Source organism: Rosa chinensis, chromosome 5, assembly GCF_002994745.2.
Source record: "Rosa chinensis cultivar Old Blush chromosome 5, RchiOBHm-V2, whole genome shotgun sequence".
Classification (NCBI taxonomy): Eukaryota; Viridiplantae; Streptophyta; class Magnoliopsida; order Rosales; family Rosaceae; genus Rosa; species Rosa chinensis.
Window position 1 is genome coordinate 89,742,807 of NC_037092.1, and position 15,854 is coordinate 89,758,660.

At 38.4% G+C, this 15,854-nt stretch overlaps 1 protein-coding gene and 1 long non-coding RNA gene across 3 annotated transcripts; both read left to right on the plus strand.

The window, feature by feature from the left end:
• Positions 1-6,746: 6,746 nt before the first annotated feature.
• LOC112202647 lies at positions 6,747-8,848 on the plus strand. The gene is made up of 3 exons (XR_002937508.2): positions 6,747-6,936; positions 8,183-8,531; positions 8,681-8,848. It is a non-coding gene; the product is annotated as an uncharacterized LOC112202647 (long non-coding RNA).
• A 1,207-nt stretch (positions 8,849-10,055) lies between these two features.
• On the plus strand, positions 10,056-14,206 carry LOC112164916 (transcription factor Pur-alpha 1). 2 transcript variants are annotated; one of them, XM_024301269.1, is made up of 5 exons: positions 10,056-10,646; positions 10,722-10,769; positions 13,118-13,258; positions 13,371-13,616; positions 13,724-14,206. In XM_024301269.1, the coding sequence occupies exons 1-5, from the start codon at positions 10,341-10,343 to the stop codon at positions 13,874-13,876; spliced, it is 894 nt and encodes a 297-aa protein (XP_024157037.1). In that variant the 5' UTR covers positions 10,056-10,340; the 3' UTR covers positions 13,877-14,206. The 2 variants fall into 2 exon arrangements, with proteins under 2 accessions (XP_024157037.1, XP_024157038.1); XM_024301270.1 differs by having other exon boundaries at positions 10,058-10,646; positions 13,374-13,616.
• The last annotated feature ends 1,648 nt before the right edge of the window (positions 14,207-15,854 follow it).

Below are 15,854 nucleotides of genomic sequence, written 5' to 3' on the forward strand. Positions count from 1 at the left end.
ACTGAAGGACAAGAAATTGCCTACAGTAAAAAAGAAGACTAATGGATTCAAACCATTAGAAAAACCAGACTCAAATCATGTTCCTAATATGATTTTTCTGGAACCATCTACTAGTCAGTCTAGTATCCGGTATGAAAACCCGGAAAAAAGAGAAATGAAGATGTTAAGCATCTTTGGGAAGAAGAAAGGAGTTCAACTCCTAAATTCTGAAGAATTTGAATACAATGAGATCGAGCATGAGGTAAAAAACTCCTCAATTCCAAAGCTAGATTTCAAACAAATTTACCGACGGGGAACATTTGACCTGATGGATAGCCATCATTTCAAAGTACTTGAATTCACAACCCCTTCAACAACAGGAGAAACAGATCTCTTGATGATCACCCCTGCTGAAGTCGCCAGAGCACAAGCAAAGCAGTACCAATTTATGCACATTGGAGCAGTCCAAGTCGGCATAAAACTGCTGGCAAGAGAAGGCATCAACTGTTCAGTCCTATGCGTCCTGCAAGACAACAGACTGACAGACTTCCAAGCTAGTCTGTTGGGAACTCTAGAAGCATCACTATGCAACCAGGTAGCATATTTCAACTGCTTCCCCAATTTTTCAACCAGCTTGAAGGATGCAGCCCACTGCCTCAGACTGAGAGTCAAGACAGACGGGATCTCAATGAAAGAAGAAATGCAAGAATTGGCAATAGTATACAGAGTATACTATAAACTGATGAGTACCACAGTAGAGCCAAAGACAAGGATCTCCAACATCCCTGGCCTCACTACTGGATTCCTCACCAGCCAAAAGAACCATTCACAGCAGATTCATAAGGTTACTTGGAATGAAGTGACTTTTCCTCTTGAATGGAAACTATCCGGTCCCAAAAAGCTACCGGAAAGAGCAAAAGCAAAGATCTATGAGAGTAGAAGAACTGGAGAAATCAGCCTCAACTTCGACGATCACAGGAAAAGTGATGTCTGTCCTGAGAACGTCAGAATAAACAGCAGTCTTCTGAGAAGAAGCTACAGCACCAGAGAAGCCGGTGTCAGTGGAACAAAACCCACTATTGAAGAACCAATATCAGAAGAAGATCTAGAAGCTGATCTATGCAGACCAGTCAACATGCTCAGAGCTGAGAAGCTCTATGCTCTTTATGAAGAAGCTGAGAATTGTGAAAATCCTGAACGATTAGAAAAACTAATCGAAGAAATAAAAGAATTCAAATTCAGAAAGACAAGAAAAGTCTTTCCTTACCAAGATATTGAAATGGAAGATGGAGAAAGCTCCAGAACTTTCATCAAAAAAGAAACAAGGGAAACAAAACTCCCATTCCAAAAAGCCCCCACGGGTAAAAAAGGAGAAAGAAATTCTCAAAGATTTGTCCCAGAAGACAATCTGCCCAGAGTTCCTATCACCAATTACGGAATCTGGTTGAATCTAGACAAGAGTCTAGACAAAAGAAAAACTATTGACCAATGGGTAGACAGCCTGATGATGGCTTCTGCACTTACCCTTGGCAAATTTGAAGCACCAGATTTGCAGGTGTACTATGAAACTACTCTCACTGGAGTGGCAAAAAAGTACTACCTATCTTTCAAAGAAACTGCCAGAGGAAGAGACTGGCTTGAAGAAATCAAAAATTCAAAGTCTCCGTATGATTTTGCAGTACCCCTGTACGATCAATTCTGTGGAGATCTCTCAAATCTGAGTGAAAAAGCCAAAGAAACGGCAAAATCAAATATCTATGCACTCAAAATCTGTGACATGAGATATTTTGAAGAATACCTGAATGAATTTCAGGAATATTACTGTACAATTGGTGAACTAGAGAATACTGATCTAGTTAATCTGTTACACAGAAAACTCCCTGAACCATGGAGAACAGCTGTAAGAGAAAGTATAGCTGAAAAACCAATCGAAAGATTTTCAGTTGGAGGAATTGCCGACAGAATCCGGCAACTACTGAAGGAGCAATGCAAAGCCAATCTTAGAGCTAAGATGGCCAAGAAGCAACTCAAAGGAGTTGAAAATTTCTGCTATGGAATACTAGATATGCCCACAAACTGGGGATGTCATGAATCCAAATTCCACAGAAAAAAGAAAAAAGAAAAATATTACTCTAAAAAATTCAAAAAGAGTAATCAAAAGAAGAATTGGAAGTTCAAGAGAAGTTCCAATTACAAGAAGCAACAAAAAGAAGATCCAGAAAAGAAATTCTTCAAGAAAAAGAAGAATACTCATCAGCATAAACAACCCAGCAAGAAAGCTTGCAGATGTTGGTTGTGTAAAGCTGAAGGACACTATGCCAATGAATGCCCAGAAAAGGGTAAAAGATCTACTAAAGCTCTAGCTCTCTTTGAAGAATATGAGCAGATAGTAGAGGTAGCAAACATAAAAGGCTACGAAATAGCTTATACTGATGATGAAGATGACGGCAGGTCAGTATACTCTGCCTGGTCTGAAGAAGAAACTTCATCAGAAGAGTCTGAGAGTGATTCTGAAGTAGAGTACTTCGAATCCAGACAAGTAAATGTTTTAAAAATCAAAAACTGGGAAGAAAGTAAGACCGAGTCCTTCATGTCTTCCTATCAGGTGAACCCTGGTTCATTCGTTTGTGACTACTGCTTTTGTCACGAAAAGAATGGCCTTCCTATGTTTTGTGAAGAGTCTAAGAAGACTTATCATAAAGAATGCTTCATAGCTGAAGCAAGAAGAAAAACCAAGAATGGTCTTGTCAGCCAGCTGGTTGAACAAGAATATGAAGAGTATTTTGCCGAACAAAAGGCGAAAGAAGTAGAAACTCTGTTCCGGGAAACCATGGAACAACCATCTTCCCCGAAAAAGGAAGAAGTCATCGATGAAGAAAAAATCGATGAGGATATTGAACTGGTTGAAATACCAGAAAATGTTGTTGAACTGGTAAAACCACCAGAAACTGTTCAGCTCTTAGAAAGACAAGAGGCTACGGACACATGGGATCTACTTGGCCAACCTTCGGGCAAGTTTGATTACAAAGTCAGATATGATCCTCCTACCTGGTACAATAAGCCAGACAACAAAGAGGTGATCCCTACAGACTGGGATGATATAGAATCACCAAGTTCTGTTGAATCTCCTACTCAGGAAAATATTCCAGAAGAATGTAAACCGTTCATTCCGAAGGAACAGGCTCAGAAAAATGAGCCCCAGCAATCAAAGGTCGTCTCTACAAGCAGATACAGCAACTACATAGAGATTGGACTAAAATTCCCTGATCATAAAAAATATCATCTACATGCCTTTGTAGATAATGGATCGGGATTTACTGTTGCAAAGAGATTTGCAATTCCAGACGAACTCTGGAAAGAAGATAAAAAGAAGTTAGCTACTGGTGTTACTTTTGATGGAAGCCATCTCACCATGAAGAAAGTAGCAAAAAATGTTCATATCACCATTGGTGGAGGAACATTTCTCATTCAGCATGTTTGGAAATCTGAAAGCCAAGGATCTGATTTCTTGTTGGGAAATGATTTTATTCTCCAACAGCGGTTCATTCAGGATGAACACGCGATTGGCTTCAGAAAAGGAGAACGGGTGTTCTGGGCTGACCGCCTCACACGTGCATTCAGTGTGGTCGGTCCCGGTTTTACTGTCCATTATCAGAGATCGCCACAGAATCGTGGTGGGCTTATCCCATACAAACCCAAATTTGAGCCCATACTCCAAATCAAACAACAAAAAGAATTGCTTGTTGAAGAATCCTCTGAAGAAGAAGAAGAAACTAGTGAAGATGAAGAAGCTAGTTTCATCCACGAGCATAACCTCAAGCACTTTCAGAACAAGCTTGAGTCTCAACAAATTCCCACTCTTGACAAAATCAAGAAACTACTCGAGCAGAATGTGGATACGAATCCTCAAAAGTTTTGGGAAAAAGACCCAGTGGTCTGTGAATTAAGACTGCATGACATGAACGCCATCTGCCATGTCAAAGCCATTCCTCAGTATAAAGAGGAAGATCAAAAAGAATTCAGAAATGATATTGAAGATCTCCTAAAAAAGAGATTAATTCAACCTTCCATTAGCCCTCACCATGCTCCAGCATTCTACGTGAGAAATCATGCAGAGAATCTACGAGGCAAAGCTAGAATGGTTATTGACTACAGAGATGTCAATAAGAAGACTGTCAAAGACGGATATCAGATCGCTCAAGTCAGAGTATTGATCAACCAGCTCAGAGGAGCTAAAGTCTTTTCGAAATTCGATGCAAAGTCGGGTTTCTGGCAGGTCAAGATGCATCCTGAGAGTGTACCTCTCACTGCATTTGGAACACCACAAGGTCATTACGAGTGGCTAGTAATGCCTTTTGGTCTTAAGCAAGCTCCCTCAATCTTTCAAAGAAAGATGGACAACATCTTCAAACATGTAGCGGAGTTCTGCGTCGTCTACATAGATGATATCCTAGTCTTCTCCAAAAACAGAGAAGAACACATGAAGCACCTCCATGAGGTAACAAAGCTGATAGTTCAGCATGGAATCATCCTAGGTGAGAAGAAAATCTTCTTTATCCTTGATGAAGTTGATTTCCTAGGGATAAACATCAAGAATGGAGTCATAAAGCTCCAACCTCACATTCTTGAAAAAATCTGGAAGTTCCCAGATAAGATTCCTGATGCTAAGAGTCTAGAGAGATTCCTTGGTGTCGTAAATTATGGGAGAGATTTCATCCCTAGAATCTCAGGGTTAACAGCAATGTTATCCCCCAAGACAAGTTCCAAGAAAAAATGGAACTTCACAGAAGATGATGAAAAGATCGTAAAGCAGATAAAAAATCTCTGCAAGAACCTCCCTCCTCTCCAACAACCAGAAGAGAATGATGAAATCATCCTCCAGACAGATGCGAGCGATAATTACTGGTCCGGTGTTGTTTTGGCAAAAGCGCCTGGAACCAACATTGAAAAAATCTGCAAATTTTGTAGTGGCAAGTTCAGCCCTGCAGAACTAAATTATCCCACAGGGGAAAAAGAAATTTTAGCTGTCAAAAAAACAATTTTAAATTCTCCAGCCTTTCTCGGAAAACCCTTTACTGTCCGCACCGATTGTGCTAGAGTAAAGAATTTTAAAAATTTTAAACTTGACAAAGCTGCTGATAGAGGAAGATTAGCAAACTGGCAATTGTTTCTTAATCAATATGATTATACTGTTGAATTAATTGCAGGAAACAAGAACTATCTTCCAGACGCATTGACCAGAGAAATGGCAATGTTCAGCCAAAGAGAAGACGACGAAGGTCGTAATCCCAGAAGCAGAAGGACTGGGAAAGAACATGAACCTGAAGAGGATCCTAAAGAAACCAAAGAAAAAATTCTTAAAAGGTTTCTGCTAAGTCCAAAAGGCTTGGCTACAACTGATCAATCCCAGGGTAAAGGATTGGCTAGCCCGTCTCAAACGGCAGACGGTAAAGGCTCATCAAGACCGTTGATGGCTGCTGCTTTGCCAAAAAGCAGACCAACTCCTACTGGAGTTCTAAATGTTTTTAATTATGAATTAAGAACTTTTGATACTCCTGTGTTCAGAACAGGTAGGAGACTGGCTTATCACCAGAAGGCAATCCTGGACAATCTTTTATTTGCCTTTCAAGAAAGAAGCAGTGGTCTTATGTTCCCAGCTCTCTTTGCTTTAGCTGAAGAACTTTATGAAAATGCAAGACCACAAACTGATGAAATCCATATGCAGCAGAGTGCTGTAAGAAAAGAAAAAATTTCCTTCCTTGAAAGTCCAGAAAGTGCTAAAGTCCCTATCATGGCACTCAATGAATCAGATTGGCATGAATCCCACAATCTGATAGGAAGGCACAATCCAGAAGACCTGGTTCCTCCAACACTCTTCGTTGTCGCTGGACCATATGTGGGAAGATATCTGGTAAATGTTCAGAGTGAACATCCCCAAGAACACAAGCTTTGGCTTGTTGAGAATGGTTTTGTCCATAACCTATGGACTAAAACTAATGATGATCTCAAAGGTTTGCCACCCATTATTGTCAACACAGTTAAAAATATCAGGAGAAATGACTGTACACTCCGTCTGAAGTTTAGGTCTACTCCCCCAGAATGGAGTCAGAAGGCAAGCGGAGACGTTGAATATATTCCTCCGTACCACTATGTTAGAATCATTCAAAGGAAATATCTCCAACCAGCCTGTGTAGCATACAATGGTCAACCAAATTCAAGCATTCCTTGGATGAAGGCTATGGCTCTGGAATACATGAAGAAGATCATCTCTGAGGACATCAGCAACACCTTCCTGGCAGCAGGAGAAAAAATAATTATCACTGCATACGATCATCCTGACGTAGTCAGCAGTGACCTATTCCTATCTCTCACTAGAAAGGAGATAGATTCAACTATGGCATGCATGCGATGGGTGGAAAAGCTTGAAACTGACAACCACTATAAGATGTATGTCGATACTGATGTCGAAGATAATGCTACTACTGTTAGAATGGCCCAAGCAGATAACAGCTCCTTTGTCTTTGGCCACCATTCAGAAACAGACGAGAATATGTAGCATCACGGGTGAAGATATAGGTGAACTTTCCAATCAAAGAACTGTAGTAACTATAGTACTTTTGACTTTCAAGAGCTAAAGGTTGCTTTTTTCAAAAAGAAGAAAAGATGGAAACATCTCACCTACCAGAAGAAACACTTCACCTATCTACTTTTGTTTTTCTCCATCCGACCTCCATCAGCAGGAGCACTCAGAAAAGCAAAAGTTCACAAAACTATCCTGTATATTTTTTGTTTTGAATTCCAGTTTGAGGTCCGCTCTCTATAAAAAGAGCTTTAGGTTCCATTTGTAAGGCATCAGAAAATTGAGTAGAAGAGTCTTCTCTCAAGAAGTAAGAAAGCCATAGTAAGCAGTGTGCTTTTCCTACCTATTCAGTGTGCAGTAGTGTGCTTTCATTACAAGTAAGTACCTGTTTTTCATTCCTATGGATAACTAAACAGCCTTGTGCTGTTTATCCTAGAATGAAGCTCTGAATTTCTAGCATGTATTTCTGTTGAATAATAAAAGGGAATACCCACCCATGTTTGTCAAATGTAGCAGAACTAATTAACTTTATCTATCACTATCTAGTTTGCATTATATCTGTTATTATCTCTTAACCGTGTTTTCCGTCCATCACCATCTACTTCCTATGTGCATCTAAAGTCTGAAAGGTCTTTTTCACCAGAAAAACTCAGTTTTAAAACCAAGATTAAGACAAGCAGCAGTGATTCCACCTGTTAAAGTATCCGTTAGGCAGGAGGCCGTTAGGAGAAAAACTTGGGTATGTTGAAGGCTAGTCTTGTTTTCAAACTTGCTTTAAAATAAAAGTTTCGAAGATGAACAAAATCTCTAAAACTCAGGATAACACATAGGAACAACCCCTTTTGGTCTTTTTCCAAGCAAATAGTAAAATACGAAAAGGTTGGTGCATTTGGGAACAATACATAGGATTTTTGGGCAAAAGGGAATTACCCCTTCTTTTTTTTCTTTTTCTTTTTTTGAGAAAACAAGTACAATAGTTGGGTAATATCTTGTTAATAGAAGCAGGTTAACATTGCAATTGGATGCAATTTTTTTAGTGTTTTCTTGCTGAAAAGAAAGAAGAATGAAAAAAAAAGTTTTATTGAGTAGTTATATATGTCTATTGTAGGGTAATAATATGATTATTAGGAGACAATAATATGAGTATTGGGGGGCAATAATATGCATATAAATTGATCAATTATGCCTGTAGTGTATTCATTTTGGTTTTGGGAGTTTATGCAATTCACTGGAGGGCAATAATATGATTATTGGGAGGCAATAATATGAGTATTGGAGGGCAATAATATGATTACTGGGGGGCAATAATATGGTTACTGAGTATTATTAGGGGGCAATAAATTCAGACGTTGGAATCCGGTCACCAATCCGGTAGCAGGATTCTGGTCGCCGTAGTCCACCACCAGAGTCAAGTATGGTCTCCAATGACTTCTTTCTCAAAGTGACAAAGAAGGAGAGGGAAAAATCATCCCAAAAATACATAAAAATGAATTAAAAAAAATACTTAATTGGGTATTAGGGAAATAATCTCTTAGAATGTTTGGGTAAGTGGGCAATCTTTTAGAGTGTTTGGGTAAGTGAGAAATTTTTAAGCTAACATTGGGTAAATGATCATTTCCCTAGGTTATTGATAGACGGACTGATTCATGAAACTTGGGGTTCTTTTACTAATCTCCTACCGGTGGAAGCAATTGATGCAATTAAGGTGTACTTACATGGGCATTTGCCTAAGTATAATTAACTACAATGAGCCCCGCTCATACTGCCGCCAGCGGCACCAACAACTATCGAGGGTGTGACATATGGAAACATAACCAAACAAGCTATCACCTGAGCTCTGGCTCATCCCGAGATCACCGCTGAAGTGCCGAGCCAAGATCACCACGCTGAAGCATCAGAAACTGGGGACTAAAACATATCAGTCCCACATCGAAAACAAGGAAGAGATCAGTCTCTTCCCCACCTATAAAAGGTCAACTCCTCTCTCCTAATTAATTACGCATTTACTACTTACCTAACGTTATTTTGTCAACACAAATACATTGACTGACTTAGGCATCGGAGAAGAGAAGACCGTCAACCGCGGTCTCCCTCTGACACCTTTTGTATTTCATTTGACAGATAGCAGAAGCAATAAGGATATCACAAGTAGCGGTTCGTCCCCCGAACCAGCGTTGACCAATGATCGTCCCTTGAAATAATTCATTCCCCTAAAAAAAGACTTACATTACTATCAATTAAGTCACCATGTATTTGTATCACTAAGTCTCGAAGAATGACAAATTTTTTTTTTTTTTTTTTTTTTTTTTTTTTTTTTTTTTTTTTTCTGAAAAATGACAATAGCTTTTTGATTCGTTGATAATAGCTTTTTGACTGTTTGACAATAGCTATTTTATTTGTTGGCAATAACTTTTTAATTAATGACACTAGCTGTAATTTAGAAAGGGTGATATTTTCATAAATAATGATCGATAATTAAAAATGTGGTGACATTTTTGTAAATATTGATTTTTTGGTGACTTTATGAGGGATGAAAAGATCATCTGACCTAGAGAATAATATAGTTAGTAAAAGTGACATTATATATCATGATTTGAAAAAAAAAACTGTAAAGAACATAATTGAACAAAATAAAAGGGCCCGAGCTAGGGATTAGAATACCATTTCCGTCTCCGAATTTATTTTGGGTAAAAACTCTAAATGGTACCTGAACTATTGTGAAAGGTACTCTTTGGTACCTATGAACCTTTTTTTTACTCCAAATAGTACTTGAAGTATTACACCGTTACCAAATATAGTACTTCCGTTAACTTTTTCGTTAAAATCGTCTACGTGGCCTGTACTTTTTTAGATAAAAACTCTAAAAGGTACCCAACCTATTGCAAAAATGTATTTTTTGATACCTTTAAATTTTTTTATACCCCAAATGGTACCTCAAAGATTGCACCTTTACTATTTTTTTCCATCATAATATGAAATTCATTCATCGGAAGAAGTGTTACAAATAGGTTGAACAATACAAGTTTCGGTATAAGAAAATCTAATATTTCATCAAATGAACTAGTTATTTTTAGCTGAAAATTTTATCAACAAAAAAGATTTGGGGCTATATTTGAGATACATTTGGGGTAAAAAGGTACCAAAAAATACATTTTGCAATAGTTCGGGTATCATTTGAAGTTTTATTTTAAGAAAATACATGCCACGTAAGCGGCTTTAACGAAAAAGTACACGAATGTACTATATTTGGTAACAGCGCAATACTTCAGGTATCATTTGGAGTAAAAAAAAATCGTAGATATCAAAAAATACATTTCACAATAATTCAAGTACTATTTGAAGTTTTTACCCATTTATTTTTCCAATATCCGATTTTTCTCGAGTACATTCCTGATACGGTCAAATACCCGATATAGATTTTTGGCATCCCTAACCCGAGCAACCAAAAAAACAAAAATAATAAAATAAAAGGCTGAATACATAATATTTATTAAAAATACGGGATGGGATCGTAGGACTTTTGAGAGAGGAGAGTGGAGTAGAGGCTGGGTGGGTCAATTTCCCCCTCACATCCCAAAACCCTAGTTTGCACAATTCGTTTAGTACTAGTAGAGGCAGGGTAGTAAACAAGAGGAATCGAGGAATTGATGCATCGTCCCTGAGATCTGAGCAGAGCACCCGCACCTACCACCCATAGTTTAGTTGGTCTGAAACTGAGGCGCGGGAAGGAGAGCAATCAGGTGGTTTGACTTGGCAACTTTGTGCCGCGCTTCAATTTGAAATGGAAGGGAATTCGGGGGGCGTAGGTGGAGGAGGAGGAGCAATAGCAGGAGGTGGCGGTGGCGGTGGAGGTAATGACGTGGAGCTGCTTTGTAAGACGCTGCAGGTTGAGCACAAGCTTTTCTACTTCGATCTCAAAGAGAACCCTCGCGGTCGTTATCTCAAAATTTCTGAAAAGACTTCAGCCACCAGGTCCACTATCATCGTTCCCTTCTCCGGCATCTCGTGGTTCCTCGATCTCTTCAATTACTATGTCAATTCGGACGATCAGGATGTCTCCAGCAAGGAACTGCAGCTCGACACAAAGGCACCGCTCTCTCTCTCTCTCTCTCTCTCCCTCTTCCCCCTCCCTCTCTGCTCATAATCTTCCCTTTGTCTTCAGGTCTTCTACTTTGACATTGGCGAGAACCGCAGGGGCCGCTTCTTGAAGGTTCTTCGTTCTCCCGTTAAATCCGATATCTATATTTTCTTACAGTACTGGGCTATAATTTCAATTTGTTTATACTATACGGAATACGTTAATTACTGACAGGTTTAGAATGAATTACCAACACTTTACTCCCTAGCATCTCCCTGTCAATTCAATGCCTCGTATAGGAACATCTACAATGCTAAGGGCCACCTAAGTGAGCACATCTGACTTAGTTTGCATGCAGATTGCCTAACCTGACCCTAAATCAATCATCCTTTTACAATCAGATACAAATACTCAGCAATCTGTTGATAAATTCAACCCCAAAATCCATAATAAGCTTCTGGTTTTTACTAAAAAAGAAAAAAGGATAAACTTACTTAAACAATTGCTATCCCATGTGTGTACGCATGTTTATCTATGTTCAGTTGATTCTTTTGTTGTTCCTTCCATGTACTGTGTATTGCATGCTGGAATGTGAGACCACTGCTTTGAGGAAAGCTTGTTCTTACCATATATCAGAGTTATGGAAGTGGATTGTGGGTCTAGCTTACGATATTTTGTTGCTGCAATGAGGGCACAAAGGTTGTTAACAACGAGTAAATGACTAACTTGATTTCATACACACCTGTTTTTAACCCTCTTTTCTTCAATTAGTATGCAATCTCAAGAGCTTGAGTTACTGAAACGCCTCAGAAGTTGCTTCTTTTTTTCTTTTTCTTGGTGGTGGGAAGTTAGCTCATATAACTGGAGTCAAAAGAGATCATTTTGCAGCAGAATTTGATCTTTAACCTCTGCTCCTTAGCCTCCTCTCCGATGCATATGTATTTCTTTCACTTATCTCATGGGGACTACTCTTCTATTTTAACTTTTCTTTGAAGTTTTTTCATTTGCCCAGAGTTTTTTGCATAAGTTTTGATATATATACAGCTCCAAAGGGTAATGTCCAACAGACTGTTGTGGTAATAGATGGGCTATAGAAGTTAAGGTGTGAACAGTAGGTTTTGTAGTTGGTGTATGTAAAACCCTTTGAATACTTAGGGTTGATTTAAAGGAAAAACTTACAGTTATAAAACAATACTGGAGATAAGTGTATGTGCGGATCACAGTTGATGGTATCATTTAAGTATGATCTTGCATGCAATCATTTTATGTTCTTTATGTTCCCTTCATTGTCTTTAGCTGATGTTTGGATCTCTTTTGTGTATTTAGTTGTGCAGTCTGTGTTTGTATTTCATATTGAGACATAAGTCAAAACCTCCAAAGAAATTTCTTTCATATATTTGCTTGTGCATTCTTCATTTGTATTTCATATTGAAACATAAATTGGTGTTCCTCCATAGGAATTTCTTGTATTTATTAAAATTGATCCCTGTCTAGACCAAATTTCATAAACATCTCAGCCCATCTGAATACCTAAAATAGCTCAAACAAACAAAATCCTTCTTGCATTTTTCTTCCCTCTCTTTTCCTCTTTCTTTGTTTTTCACAACATGTTAGGCTGTTCCATTTTTTTTTTTGCCATAATGTCGGTCGAAAGTTTGATCATTCCTACACTGCCACATCCTCTGTGTTGGAAGGTTTTTTTTTATTTTATTTTTTATTTTTTTAGACTTTTAACCAATTACATGGTCACTTCCTGCAATTTCATTTTAAATTCTCATCTCTGCATTTGCAACCAAGAAAGGGAAAATTGGAGGGAACCAGCAAGTGTTTTTGCTTGTAATTGATGGTTGTCTTGTTTCATGAATGCATGCTCAGTAGAGATGAAGCCATACTTTATAAATCCAGCTAAATGTGCTACTTATCTAGTTATAAATTTTCCACTCTTTAAGAATTTATAAACTCAAGTTTTTCTCATCAAAAGCCTCTTATTGAAACCTGCTTATCTATTGTTCACATGGAATATTAACAATCGTTAGCTCACCTAAGCGCCTGAGAATAGGCACCGGTGAAAACATCAAGCATCGCAACCCTTATGCAGTGGCTGCAGTTTGAAGAGTTTTAAATAAAATTGATGCTAGTGAATTGAATTTTGAATAATGATGTTTCTAAGCTAGCTTCCAAATTTGGGCATGGAACTCTATCCTACTTCCGATTTTTTTCTTCAAGGTGAATGGTGCATAGCTGAGATCAAGGTGCCAAAACTTCCTATTGACGTGAGCCCTTGGAAAAGATCGGGGTGTTATCCCGTAACTTTTGTCAGTTGAGCAACATCCTTTTGAAGCTATCTGTGTTGCTTGGATAATTATCTCATTTTCTTTTTTGGGCATGGATTGTCACTTTTCTTAAGGAAGTGATGCTAGGGTTAAACTCCAGTGTCTTGTTCTTGAATTGTTGCCGCTCTTATAGGTTTGTTGATGCAGGTATCCGAAGCTTCTGTTAGTAGAAATCGAAGTACTATCATTGTTCCTGCAGGGAGCACCCGGGATGAAGGGTGGGCAGCATTTAGGAACATTTTGGCTGAGATCAATGAAGCATCAAGGCTTTTCATACTGCCTAATCAGGTGCCTTAGTGTTTCATGCATTCAGTGCTTCCTACTGTCTAGTTAATTCAAGTTTCTCTTCTTGGTGTGTAATGTGTGTTTAATTTCCACTTTGTTGTTTCCAATGCCAAAGCAGCAAAGTTCTGAATCTTCAGAGCGACTTGTTGGGCTTTCAGACGATGTAGGTGCTGGCTTCATATCTGGCCACAGTAGCCAAACTGTGCCAACTTCTGAACTGAATATTGACAGATCCACAGAGTTGCCGGCACAAGATGAAATTGGTAACATGGGGGTTTCTAAAGTGATTAGAGCTGATCAAAAGAGATTCTTCTTTGATCTTGGAAACAATAACAGGGGACATTTTCTAAGAATATCGGAGGTAAGCTTCAAATAACCGTTACACACTTTTTCATTCTGATCTTTATTTAAGGTTTTTGATACCAGATCAAAATCTTTGATAAATTTCAAATTCCATTTAAATTGCAGGTTGCAGGCTCTGATAGGTCATCCATAATTCTCCCACTGTCAGGGCTCAAACAGTTCCATGAAATAGTGGGTCATTTTGTGGAGATAACCAAAGATCGAATTGAAGGAATGACAGGTGCAAATGTTCGCACAGTGGATCCTCCTCAGAGATAAATTTTACCCTGGGTTTGGTGATTAAACAAATAATTACTCAAGATTGCGTTAGAAGTACAAGTAGGTGTTTGGTTAGAGGTGGGATGGCCGTTGTTATTTTCTTATCTTCCTCCTTTCTCTCATTCAAATCTGAAATAAACCGATTTCTGATGGCTCAACTTTAGAATTCGGAGGTGATTGGGGAGCTTAATTTAAATAGGCAATAATAGAAAAACAGGCCCAGATACTTGTAAGTTGTAACTTGAGTTTGATAGTGTGTCAACCTTTCTACTGAATAATGATCGTTCCAGGTGTGTTTAATCTTTTTATAACACCACTGTATTCACCTTATTTCTAGCTTCCTAATCTGTGAAGATGGTAATTATGTCTGATGTACCCTTGTAGTTGGTGATAATAGCCCTGAGCTAAATCATGATCAGGCAACTACATTTTGAGGGCACCGTAGATTGTTGAGATTCCTAGTTCTGCAAAAAGTGATGGCTATTAGTAGAACTTTTTTTATAAGCCATTCTTTCAACTTTAGATCCCACGTCAAAGGTTATCTCTGGAAAGAGTTGTTTACCATCAATTATTTGACCTTTTGAACCATGTAGATGAATACATGAGAAAGTCTTGTGGAGGGCATGCGTAAAGAACAATGGTAGGGCTGCCCAATTAGGTTCTTAGCAAGGGGGTATTTTGGGTATTTTACTTTAAAAAGTAGGGGCAGTTTTGGAATACATGTAAAGTTGGGTGGGTTTTGATTGGGGTGCGGCTGCCGTTTGTAAGAATTTTTCCGAATTGGACGAATCACATTTTGATTTTGAACCATGAATGATTTTGGCCTTTTGAGGAGATCACCTCGAAACTATAATCCTACTGAGCTGGGACCACGTCTAAAAAAGTAAAAAAAATTGTTATTAATAAACACTTGTAATTTTCGTTTTTGTTTTTGTTTCAAGTGGCCTAAAAGGCAAAAACAAAGAGCAAAAGAAGAAAATTAACTAGAAGACATATCAGCAGGTTTCTAACTCTAGCAACAAAGTCCCTATCATCTAAATAAGCTTGCAAGGCAAGAGAGGGAGGGTCTTCAAATTCAGCATTTCCATAGTCATGGGTGATGCTGTTCTTTGCAAGACAATCAACAACAACATTGCATTCTCTATAAATATGTTTCGGAGACACAGATTGAAACTGAGCAAGCAGGTTTTTGCAGCAAGACATAAGAGAGCTAAGGGGATGCGAGGATATATCACTGTCAGTAATAAGTTTAATCTGTTTGAGCCCAAAAGTATTTTTGGCAATATCCTTCATAGGATTGCGCGTGGCGAGCCCATACCTGCGGCAAAAAAATAAGTCTACTATGGTTTTGGGTTATAGCTTCGCCCATTCCAGAATCCGTGAGGAAAAACGAGTCCAATAGGATTCAAGTAGTAGAGACCAATCAGGAACTTGATACATAAATTCTCGCAAGCGTACGAATCGTGTCAAGATAGGGAAGTATTAAGCCCAAAATTATCGTACCACGGGGATTAGTGACTAACCCACAATTCTTGGGTGATCGAAAATAAAGACACTTAGCATGCAAAAGAAGAACTAAATAAACAAAAATTATACTCTAAGGCACCGAGCCTTAGCAATGCTCGGCTTTGGTGAAAACCAAAGCCTAATCAAAACTAAGAGCCTAGTGGTGGACATGCACAGATGAGTGGAAGATTTTAATATTTGGGGTTTGATTTTAACTTAACAAAAAGTAATGAAATGTAAAGCAATAAAAATAAAAATGAAATGTAAACAATAAAAAATGAGAATGTCAGGTGTTAGGGAGGTTCCTTCATCCAAATCTTATGTGTCGGAAGCTAATCTAATGTAGATGCAAATTTCCTACTTTGGCGGTAGTCGTATCCAAGGCAGTTCAAGGCTCAAGGACCAGAGTTCCCTTTCATTGTATTCCTACTCCGGTTCAACGGTCGTAGGAATTTACTTGACATGAATTAGA

Excerpts from the sequence above, each read along its gene's own strand:
- LOC112164916 (XM_024301269.1), top strand. The coding sequence starts at position 10,341 with ATGGAAGGGAATTCGGGGGGCGTAGGTGGAGGAGGAGGAGCAATAGCA. Across the intron at positions 10,647-10,721 it reads AACTGCAGCTCGACACAAAG|GTCTTCTACTTTGACATTGG; the intron begins GCACCGCTCTCT and ends CTTTGTCTTCAG. Across the intron at positions 10,770-13,117 it reads GCAGGGGCCGCTTCTTGAAG|GTATCCGAAGCTTCTGTTAG; the intron begins GTTCTTCGTTCT and ends TTGTTGATGCAG.